The sequence below is a fragment of the Pyrgilauda ruficollis genome, unplaced genomic scaffold (genome assembly GCF_017590135.1).
Source record: "Pyrgilauda ruficollis isolate IOZ18807 unplaced genomic scaffold, ASM1759013v1 scaffold6, whole genome shotgun sequence".
Classification (NCBI taxonomy): Eukaryota; Metazoa; Chordata; class Aves; order Passeriformes; family Passeridae; genus Pyrgilauda; species Pyrgilauda ruficollis.
Window position 1 is genome coordinate 4835539 of NW_024527710.1, and position 12584 is coordinate 4848122.

General features: G+C 37.1%; 1 protein-coding gene across 1 annotated transcript in view; it reads right to left on the reverse strand.

Moving 5' to 3' along the window:
* Nucleotides 1-12584, reverse strand: part of HS2ST1 (heparan sulfate 2-O-sulfotransferase 1) — a 73972-nt gene that overhangs the window by 14526 nt on the left and 46862 nt on the right. The window contains exon 2 of the mRNA XM_041483159.1: nucleotides 2423-2661. Within this exon, the coding sequence (XP_041339093.1) occupies nucleotides 2423-2661 (239 nt within the window). The remainder of the gene's footprint in view (nucleotides 1-2422; nucleotides 2662-12584) is intronic.

The window sequence follows — 12584 nt, forward strand, 5'->3', positions numbered from 1 at the left end:
GTATGGACAAGGTGTCACTGCTGAAACACCCAAGCAGCAAGTAAAACTCAACCAAACAACTACTCTGACTTAATTAAGAAAAGCACACAGGTCAGGAATGCAACATGAGCAACATGGCACTCAGTTTGCTGCAAAGAAAAGGCCCAGCCTGGAGAAAGAGGGGGCAGCTCCCAGGATCCTGCTGCCAGAGATGCTGCAAAGAAAGGAGGACTGCTGGGACAAGTTACACCTGAAGCTAAAATGGGTGTTAGGAACTCTTATTGGATTATCTCAGATCAGATACAGACTATATTTGGAGTGGATTTTAAATATCATTTTTTTCATACTGCATTCAAGAAGTAAAGGTTTCACATATGGGCTGAGAACTTAGAATCTGTTACAGAATTACAGTAGTTTGGAAAAAGTACAGCAGAAAAACTGCACAAAAGAACACTCACTAATTTACAAATTTCTACCAGGCCTGCAGCAATGTTCACCTTACCTAGGGAGATTTGCTTTAACCAACAGTATCACTAACAGAACACTTTTGTCTCTATGATATGTTTATGTATTTTACTACTGGCACATATACACCTAATGCACCCAAATGAGCTATACTGGTGAAGGTGGCATATGAATATGTCATGCTAATCCAAGCCCATGCAGAGTAAACATCATCAGCTACCACTCAGCACCTCTGCCATCCCCTGAATTATGCACTATGACTTACAATGGCAAGGTGTTATCTCCATGTATTGAAGAAGAATAATTATTTCTGCATCTTTGAACAACTATGCAATATATGAAGTTCTTCATTATCAGCATCTCCCAGTTAATGGCCACCAAAAAACAGTATCAAGTGCCCAATTAAACTACATAATTTACCACCTTGGACAAGAGCATAGTATCAAATGAAGGTAGGACTGAGAGTATTGTGTACATGCTCAACATAGACAGATTTTCATTTTTCAAAAGAATATTATTGGAGGGAAGATGAAGAGTTTCTATTTTATAAAACTAAGCCAGCAAAGAACAAATTTTATTTGAATTAAGTTCAAACAGAAGTAGGAATTTAAGGTACCCTGTGTTTAATTTATACCTATTCAATGACTAGCTCTCCTATCCTGCAGGACAGACCTCAATTTCAAGAGACACCTTGACAGAAACAGAATTTGGTGGAAAGTGCAGTACTAGGTATAGCTGACTTGAGTATGATTTTTAATTAATAATTAATAAGCTTATTAAATCTTGAAAAATCACACTGCTTTAGTACACAGGTCTTTAGTACTTGTTCTATGCAGTGGACAGGACTATAGTGATGACTACCAGACTATAATCAGAGTGATTATGTTTGACAGTACCACCTCCATATATAGGAAACAATTTCACAGGAGGAGATACTCCACAGTAACACAACTCCATTATCACAAAACAGATTCCAGTATCACCCAAGTCCATTGTTTCATCTGCATGGAGACCCCTACCTGAACCTTTCTACCACATACAGAAGAGGAAGTGGAGGGCCTTTAGCATCTGCTTCCCCTGCCCCAGTCCAGCTGTGCTGAGCTGCTTCAGCCTGCAGACATGCACTCACAGGAGCTGGAAGGCTCAGTGCTGACATGCTGCAATGCAGAGCAGCTCCTGCCTCTGCTGCATATCAACTTAAGTGATCAGCATACAACTGGCAGTAGAGACTTCAGAAACATTTGTTTTACAGGCAGGGATGATGACAGTGACGTTTCAGATCTCTAACCTGGATTCTCTGCAAGAGCACTCATGACAGCCAAGGAAATATTAATGAAAGTAAACCAATAAACCTACTTTCTCACCCCAGCCTAATAAAAAACACAGCACTAAACCCTCATCATCTTTTTAAAATACAGTAGCCATGATCATTTCTAGTCTGGTACTACAGTGATTTTAGTGAGCATTTTAATGGATGTGAAGTGACCCGTCCTTTGCAGAGCAAGCTATTTACAAGCACTTTTTTGTATGTTTTTTATCACCTGTGAGACCTGACTAGCCCCAGTACCAAAGACACAAGTCTAGCCCTGACAGCATGGCACAGTGCCTGCACTACTCAGAGAGCAAACTGCCTAAGACTGCATTCACTGCAGATGGAGATGACAGGCAAGTTGTATTACACAGCCAAAACAGTTATAATAACAAAGGTCATTTCTACCCCAGTCTTGCCCCTTTTTAGCTTTGTTTTTGTCCAATAAACAGACATTTACCACCTCCAGTAGCCAAGCAAAAACCTCAATCTATTAAGAAATAATATTAATTCTCTACAAAGCAAATATGAAAGCATTGGATTTCATTAATATTGGAATATGTGATGAAGAAATTAAATACATCAGATCACCCAAGTTTACAATAGTAAATGTTTTTTTCCTGTGCTCTTCCCTGGTTTCATAAAGACACCCCAAATTCAGCAGCTTACCTGATCTTGCAGGGACATAACAGGGTTATTTTTGGTTGTATTGATATGTAGAACATGGTACTTGTTCTTCGCACAGAGGTCATAGGCAATATTTGTGAAGGATGTGCTGGCAGTCTTGGGTACTCTGTTGTAAATAATCACCACATCATCTTCCTCATCCAGTGTCACATCTTGTCGGGGACCATCGACTGTATGACGTTGCTCTATTTCTCTGACTTCATGCCTTGCAATAGCCCTTTCTGTTAAAGAAGACAAATATAACATTTCAGTGGAAGTCTCACCAATTCTGAAGTTCAAACCTTAGAACACAATCTGGTGAAAAGCATAACTCCTGAGCAATAAAGGAAACACTAGCTGTACTATGCATTTCTGACATATCTGAACAAAACTTCATCAATAAAAATGAAGGAAAGACAGTCCAACATAAAACACAAAGCCCAGAAAACAATATGCTTAGGGAACACAGACCATACTCTGTGACTCACGCTGATGTCATTGTCTTCAGAGTCATCATTTCTAAAGGAAAGTCTATAACGCACTATGAAATGATGACATCCCAGAAGTATCACACATGATTTCTACAATACCCCTAGTTAAAAATTATCATGGAAGAAGATTTTATTAATTTGAAGTTTGACAAGAATAGAAGTAAGAGGCACTTACAAAACAGGTAACAGACTCAGGTTTTTTTCTGTTCCAGACAGGTATGTACTTTAGTACAATCTGTAATACAGATGTCAAAGCACTTTTTCTCATTCATGTATGGTGATACTGCCTTTAATAATGTATTCAAAGAAATCTGAATTTATCAACAGTGGAAGCTGAAGTTGATATCACAAGATTAACCTGTAATTCTCTGTATTATGTTCTTTTACAGGGTATACAGATCTTTATGGATGACATACTTTTAACAGCAGCAGCAGCTCTTGACCTTTACTTCCCTTAACTCTTTAGCCCAGCCTCTTCTATTCTCTTTCACCAAATCTCTTTAATTATAACATAAAATCACTTCTAAAGCAGAATCATCAAGCTGTGAATAGCCTACCCTGTAATTCCACGTAAATTGTCTTAAACCACAAACTTCCATCTGTCTGAAATGCTTCAAAGCTTAAACTCACTCACTCTCTCATATGCTCATATCTCACACCCCATAACTAAGCTACATCAGTAGGAAAATGTTTGTAGGAAATGCTTATTGAGTGTATCTCAATTTTCCACATGACATCTGTTGCTCCCCACTACATCAGTCACAGTTTTTGCTCCTTCCTTTCTCATTTGCTACCTCTCCCATCAATGCTGGCAAACGTCCTATTTTGGAAAGAGATGAGGCAACAGACTCAGGTTTCATCTCTGAAGATGGCTACAGAAGCATGGGGCTGGCGACTCTCCCCTTCCCGCCAGTAACAGATTAGAGAAAGCATTCGGTAGGGAACACAGTTAACCACGTGGCTGCCCAAGGCTACATGGATAGTGAATACCACCTAGAGAAGCTGAAATGAAACAAATTTGATTGGTATTTTCTACACCAGAGTAATAGATCTAAGCTAGTTTTAATCATAGCTGCACAGAACCCCAGGGCTGATGACGCTTATGTGGAAGAGAGAAACATTTGTGAGAAAGAGACATGATTTGCAAGAGGATTGATGAGAAGCATTCTCTAATGATGTATTTTAAACCTTGATGATTCAAGAATTAGTGTGATAAGGGCACTTTAAAGACCATGCATAAGGTATAAAAGCTGCATGATTGGATGCAATTAGCAGAAAGGCCATTGCATACAACCACCTTCAGCTTCCCATTGCAAGGGGGAAAGCAAGAACTCAGGTAAGGAGCAGAACCTTCACAAGCCTGATGCATACAGACAGTCCTATTATGAAAAAAAAAAAGGAGGCTTTACATTTCAAACTAAAACAAAAATTGATCTTTAAGATGAAGCACTGAAATCACCTTTTTGAAATAATTGCAATAGTTAAAAAATAAAATCTGAAATGAAGGATATAAACTGCTGAAGTGCAAGAGGAAGCGCCTGGAAGTGTCTAACCTGGTCAGCCATCCTGAGGGCCTATTTCATTCCAGTCTATGAATAATACAGTAATGAAAATTGCAAATTTCATAAAAGTGCACATTTTTTCCCAATCACAAACAGTTGGCAGTTTTTCCTGTGAAGTCAGGAAGGTTTTCTGCTACTTACTGAAAAGTCAGTTTAACTCTTAAAATGATGCATATATTTTTTTTTTATTTATAGGATTAGTTAATTTATTATCTGGAGAGGGGAAGAGGTCCAGTAATGGTGAGATACAACTGAGAATAGTCTTTCGGATAGCTATGTATCAGAAGTTAGAGAATTTGAGGAGTTAATGGGCATTTGATTAACTACTTCATTTGTTCTTCTATAAAACTTAAATAATCTTGGAAGTAGAAGCCCTGTGATGGCTGAAAAATGAACAATACTTATATGTGTTTAGAAATATGGTAGAAAATGCAATGCTTAAAGACATTTTACATGTGGAAGACAGGGATGTGTATTTACTAAATGTATTGTATTTATCAAAACATCTCCTTAGATGACAGCCCTGCAAATACAACTTTGATTACAAGAACCTATCTACATAAGGTTGGACTGGTTTCACTGAAAACAATTTTAAAAAATTCTAAAAATCAGGATGGGTGATTTCTTTCCTCTCAGAGATTCAGTGGACGATATGTCCTACAGTCTCATTGCTTTCACTGCATTCTATTTAAACTTCGCGTTGTAGGAAAAACACTTATGCAAAATTATGAAGAGCCAAATGCTTAAACAGGGTTAAGATCATACACTCTAAATTTCACACTACATAACTACACCCATTTTAAAAGATATGTGGCATTTAAGTAAGTGATACCTTTGAGTACAAGACAGGTTTTCATAAAACTATAATACAGGATAATTTTAAGGCATAAAATATTCTGTCTCACACTTTTTACTGCTCGTTGAAATTCCCCATAATACACGATATAATTGCTATACCCTTGGGATAAACTCTGTTCTGTCACCTGCAGCTGTCCTGCACGCAAACTTTCATCAACTGCAAGGACAGTTTGCACACAGGCACTACCAATACGATCAGTGTAATAACAGTTGCTGAACTGATTGTTTACCAGCAGATGAATTACTTGCAGAAAATCCTTAGTTGGCTGAAGTAGCTGCTTTGTAAACAGTAGAACAAGTTTATTTTCTCACCCATTTGTCTACATGTTCTTCTAAACCCACCTTCAACCTATTTCTGTAACTTAGCCTCTTGGCATAACTTACATTTCTTGAGCCATCCTCTTGTAGCAATAAACCACAAAATATCATGGCTAGCAACAAATTGGTTTGCCAGTCACATACTACCAGAAAATAACAAAATGGGCAAGTTATATCTTCTCCTTCAGCAGAAGGACTAATAGCAACATTTCATCCACATGCCATCACTTCAAGGTCACTGCCCTTTCAAGTCAAAGCAGTTTCTCAACAAGCTCAAAAGTTACTAACAAGAAACAATTGGAAAGAAATGAACAGGCCAAAAATCCAAACCAATAAAATCACCTGTGAAAATGCAGTGGACCCATAAACACTTCTAAAAATGTCTAAAAACCCAGCTGAATCATATTTACATAACTACAGAAACAAATTACCCAAATGAACAATATTTAAATAATTATAGAAACAAATGACTAGGATCATAAGCAGTTATTAGTCTACATTCCTTGCACATTCAAACAGATAAATGTCTCAGGTAAAACAAGCTTATTAGCATTTACTTCAAATCCAAGAATTAACTGCATAACTGCATACAAAATCTTCCCAAAGAAAACTGTGTCATGGATTCTAACAACTTAAAGATTAACAAAACCAAACATTTCAAATTCCTCACATTTTTCACAGAAGCATAAGAACCTCCTGGGATTTCTGAACAAAGAAATCTATCAAAATCAGAAATTCTTCTTTACCCTCTAACTTAGCAGTTACCATTATTGATGAAAGACACATTTAGAGCCTTGATGGCTGTCAAAATCAAGTTCAAGTAACTGGAAGAATAATTCAGAGCATATGGCTCCACTTTCCCAGACTATGTTCTTTGTCCTCTACATCCATTTTCCTTCTGTATGTATCTACAGACATTATTTAGGCTCTCTCTTCAATCTGCCTTATGTGACTGCCATGCTTCGTTGTGAAAGCGCCTACCCAGATGAGGAAAGACTCAGTCTTAAAATAAATTTTAGCTCAGCCGCCTTCAAGTGTTGCCCAACAGAAGAAATAGATATGGATTCAAACTTCAATCACACTGGCTTGAAGTGAAGGAACTGGACAGCTAGCCTTGACAGCACCGCCCCTGAGCAAACTGTTGCTGTATACTTACACTACTGGACACCACATTAAACAATAAGCAGGCTTCTTGGAGATGGGAGCAACAGGGAAGCCAGCTGACTTCGTGTCTCAGCCTCCTTTCCACTGTGCTCCCAGGCCAATTAGGCAAGCAGCTGGTAGCCTAAGGCATGGAGCAGCTCTCAAGCTGTCTCCCTGCTCAAAAGCTTCCTTAAAAGCAGGATTGGCCTAAATACTGAACCGGAGCAGGACTGCAAACCTGCTCACTATGGACTCCATTCTCCTCTGATGAAGAATGAAAACTGAATAACAGCTTAAAACCGAATCATAAATCTGTAGCAAAGCTGATGTTTGGAATAATTTTCAACACCCACCACATACACACAGCCTTCATCCATCACAGAAATGTGGTCTCCTCTGGGAGCTGCTTAGCAGCACACAACTTACAAACCACAGTGCAGCTGTATGTAGATAGCAATACTTCAGGCATGGAGAGAAGAAGACAAAGAATCAATGGTACTATGACAATTTATGGCCATGGAGGACTTGTGTTACTATACCAAATGAAATCTGAAGGAAAAATATAGATTTTATTAATAAAAAGTGCCCTAAAGGTTAAATTTGTGCAAGGCATCAGTATTAACATACCAACTTTTTCAAAGACCTTTATAAATAACAACTCTATTATGCTCTAGTTTTAAGTCCTACTAAGAGAAGAACCACCATGTGTTCTCTAGAAACTTCATGAATTAAAGACCAACAAGTATTTGGGGGCAAAAATAATAAAAGAGATTTCTAATAAACAAAACTGCAATTTAATGTAATTTTTTTCAGTCATGCAGCAAGAACACTGGTACCAAGCAGCAGCCCACCACCCTTAGAGGGTAGATGGTCCTATTGCATTCCCAGCCCCTCACACCCACTACCAGCAACCACTTCACAGCTTCAGCAATGTTGGTTAACAACGACACCACTCAGGGAATGACACTTGTAGGATGCACTGCTACTGCCTTATGGAGTAGCCATAACTTATTCTATTTAAGAGAGTAACTTGGACCTTTTGCTTTCCTCTTTTCTTAGATATCTGTGTAGTTCAGAACAACTCTACTAATTAAAAACATCTTAACCCTTAAGGTATTTTATTTATTTGCACTTTAGACAAAAAATACTGTTGGTCTCATTTGCAAGTCTAGCTGTCTTAATCAGCCTACGAAATACCTGCTAAACCCTTTAATTTAACATTTACCTTTTAAAAAGTCTTCAAATTCAGGACAGGCTTCGCACATATGTGCTCTGAACCCAGTTCTGACCTATAGGAAGTGAAGATCACATGCAAAGGACAAACCAGGATGGAAACATAGTACAATGCTTAAAATAATACCAGAAAAGTAATTTAAAGTTTTTTCAGTCAGGTCAAAACCCCATGTTTTCTTCCTCTTCTAAGAATTCAGTTGCCTTAGCGGCAAAAAATTCTATTGCTTAATTTCAGAAATTTTATCCCAGCTTGTTTCTTTTCCAATAATGCATGAAAAGAAATAGGTATAAAAGGCACTTTGTAATAAACCCCAATAGTTTAGTAACCAAGCAGAAGTCACTAATATTGCCAAAACACTTTTTTTTTGTAGTCGTTAATGCACTTTCAGAACAGAAGGAAAAGACTGTTCTGCACTTCAGAACTGTCCAGACAGAACAGATTTGTTTTCAAACTCCAAACTTTAAACTCCAACAAATGTTCAACGGAACTCGTTAAAAGAAAAAATAGCCCTTCTCAGAAATCCCAACACAGGGATGAGAGCGTTAACTGAAATCTAATGCAGCAGCTGCCTGAAAATTAGAAGTAGCAATTCTGAAAAGCCTGCTACAGTTCCATTGGCGTTTGATATCTGTCACTTTAATTCAAGACAGCATTTTTGCCAGGACTTTATTTTGAACACTTAACTACGAGCATACTGATTAGTGAATAGCACTGTTAAGGCTTTGATTTTAAACCAAATGACAAAAGGTTTACCTTTACAATGAAATCACTAATCTACATGTACATCCAACCTGGTTTGAACTTCAGAGCCTGCATTTCTCATTTTTCTGCAATTTTTCTTAAGGAAGAGAGATTAGGGCCTGACCAAGTACTTGCTCTCTTTATTTTTTTTTTCTTAAGACTACAGTTAACATACAGCCTTATATATTTTTCTTCCAGCATTTCACTGCACAAAATATCTTAATTGAAGACTATGTTGTAGCTCTTTTTGGGTTTAAGACCAGGCATACAAAGCATGTACTATTAAGTCAGCCTATCTTTTAGCAGTATGTAGGACTGGTAAGGGCCTGCATCTCAAATTTGTCCCAGGAAGGGCAAAACTAGACAAAATCCCATGGAAAGTTAGATATCAGATGAAATGCTTATATAAATCAAAGTTTAGGTACCCCAACAAGCATGGTTATTCACAGAAACAATATGGCTTATAGCAAATACTTTGGTAAAACAGCATCCAATAAAACAGAAAAAACCAGAAGACTTAATTGCACCAAATACAGAATTTTCAAAAGTCTGTAAATGCTTTAAAAGAAGGTGCATACTTAAAACACATCTTCAGCTCTAACTACAGCATCACTGCCATGACTCCTGAATACTGCACATAATGCTGCCTATAAAGTTAGGTAAAGATCTAAGGAAGCAAAATGTTTAGGCACCATGATGTAGTATATTTAAAAATAAGCATATGTCAAGCAGCTCCATAAGCTTTCCAACTTCAGATTTAACTGTTTTGCTTGACCCAAGTGTTGACTTCAAGTTGATGAATTAGCATGAGAACAAACACAACAGTCACCATTCATTTTTGTTTTCTCCCAGCCACCTGCAATTTCTTGTTTCCTTGGGACAAGTAAACAGATAGCTGTAAAGAGAATGATGTAATCACATAGGGAAAAGGTTTGTGACTTTTCAGAATGCCAAAACTGTCAGTAAATTCTTACAAAACACTGTGACTATGATAAGAGCAAAGAAAAATAAGTTGCAAACCAGGGATTTGTTCTCTAAATAATAAAACATCAGCTGAGTATGTAACAGTAGGGTTTGCTGTTATTTATAGTGCCTTAATATCTTAATGCAAGTCTCCAGCGTTAGCAAAAGAAGTTAATGGAACTGTTTTCTACACACATACACAAGCATTCCACTATAGAAATATGTCACAAGCATTCCACTATACAAATATGCATGTGACTCCTTCAAGAAAAATCCAATTCAAATAGTGAAAAAAAGCAAGATCAATATAGAGTGTCAGACTCTATTTAGTAAGGCAGCCTAGAGACTGGTGCTTATCTATATATATTTGTTCTTTATATTATTACATGACCTTTCTGCAGCCATATAATCATTTACTATTTAAAAAGGATATTGACTAGCAAAAAAGCAAAAATAATCACTAAACTATCTGTTAAAATCATTGAAAGGCCTATATGTAAGGACAATGCTGTATTCTAGTACAACGCATCAGGTTTAATAAAACTAATTGCTAAGACATACTGTTATTTGCAACATATTGCACTTATACCCCTGCTTGTCTTCACACATCTTGGCTAAACTAACCTAATGTGGAAAACAAGCTATTGCCATCTGGTCTAACAGCCAAAAAAAGGAAGACAGCAAACAGCACTGCCTTCTGATCAGAACGGCAGCTGACGCGGGTAAGGTAGAAGAGCTAAACATTTTACTAGGAATCTTAGGAAGTTAGAGTGCCAAGAATAACCCTACAAGAACTCTGTGTAGCACCAGCAGATAGAGCGTGATATTTGCTGAATTGACACTGGCTATGTATAGATTAAGCATTTACAGTGATAAACATGATTTCTAACCTTAATGTTGTTACAAGAGTTTGTGTAAAACAGAAGTTTTGAAAGAAATTTTTAAAAACAGAAATGAGCCTGCGTGGTGCATGAGCACCATGGTTGTTAAGTCATTACAGAATTAATTTTAATTACATTTTTAAAATGCCGATTAGATAAGCTCTTGATTATATTTATTATTTTCTTTATGGAAACCATTTATCTTGGTCTTAGCTTAATTTAAGAACTTCAATTTAATTCTATACCCTGGTTGCTTTGTACTTAAATCAAAAGTAAGTTTTATTTTTCCCTCAAAAATGTGAATTGTTAATCAAGATATTTGCTACTTCACGTAGCTAAAATATCAACATAGATAAAAAATACTGCTTTATCTTTTTTTCTAGTCTAAGGTTTGCAGCCCAAAGACCTCATCTGCAAGATCAAAAAGATAAGCATGAATAAAGATAAGCTCTAACAACATACAGACCACTTAAAAATTACATTTCAGGAACATCAAAGCCATTTTAAGTAAATGAAAGTACAAAAGCCCCCTTATTTTTAATTAAATGCTAGAATTACAACAAACACGAAATTAAAACTTTTTCATTATCTCTGGAAAGCTCTTTTTGCTGTATCCTTCACCTCTTTACACTTAAGTCTGAGCTATTTTCAGGCAGAACTAGGAATAAAAATACAGGCAGTATCAACCTGGTTCCTTTATGAATAAAATAATCACTTTATTACAGGGGAACCCTCCCCCTTTGACTTTCAGAGGATCCAAAGGAGCAGAGGCCCTGTGCACTCAAGGAGTCCAGAGAGGGACCACCACAAACTCCTCTCAACACACACCCTCCCTGGCCATACTGAGTTTGAAACCATGCATTAAAGAACATTTGTGACACAACTAGCAGCTAATGCAAGCCTTCCAGAATCATCTTCTCCATGCTAAGAAACAGTGGCAATCGTATTTCAAATACTTGCATATCAACATCACAACTAAAAATCTCTTTGCAGCAGACACTGATAGGCAAAATCAAAATTATACAAGGAAGAGCTTGACCTCATTTCATGTCAGTGTGATATAGAGCTCCTTGTGCTTGGTAAAAACAGAAACAGTCCAGACTAGTGATGTGTACAGTAAGGTGGTTTTGTACAAAAAACTTCCCTCTGGCAGGACAGCCAGCTGGCTCATTGAAAGCTTCTTGGTGTTAATCCTGATTTAGATTGGATTAAGCTTTTTAATTAAAAGGAATTATTTTCCTACATGCATGAGAAATATTCTGATCTTCTCCCAGATCTTTCTTTGAACAAGAAGGACTATTTGATGAAAATTTGTCCAGAACAAAAGGGCAAACAATTCCTTCAACTGCATCTCAGGTAGCTGTTACAAAAAGCTAAAAACAATTCCAGCCCCCTGCTCAGTACTTGGTCCCACAGTAGTGAGGGCTACAACAGATTTGTATTCCTCACTCTCTACCAATGCTTCCTAACCACAATACAGCACAATTATTCATTATCAGAAGACATACCATCACTGAACTTACTAAAAGTCAGAAATGCCAAATGTTATGCTGGGTAAGGCAATGCCCCTGAAATAAAAAACAAAAATAATTCTGAGTAAGTCCAGAGAAAAAGAGGAAACAACATTCTCTTTTAGCATTTCTAATTCATTAAAATACTAATTTTATGACGAGAAAGTGTATTTAGCTTTACACATTGCTTTGTTAGCAGTCAGAATTGCATAGTATGCAGAGTTGACTGGTCTTGAGAAAAAACCAAACCACCCCACATCAAACACTAGGAACACCCACATATTTGGCCAGATTATCTTTTGCAGACATTAAGACTTTCAGTGGTCAGATTTTATTTTATACAAGCAAAGTAATCTGCTTCCAACAATAGTCAATAGGCTAAAATCTAGCATTAACCCATTTCTAATAAGGCTGAAACCTGCAGAGCTCTATAAGGCAATAATCCTTTTGCTACCATTGAGAG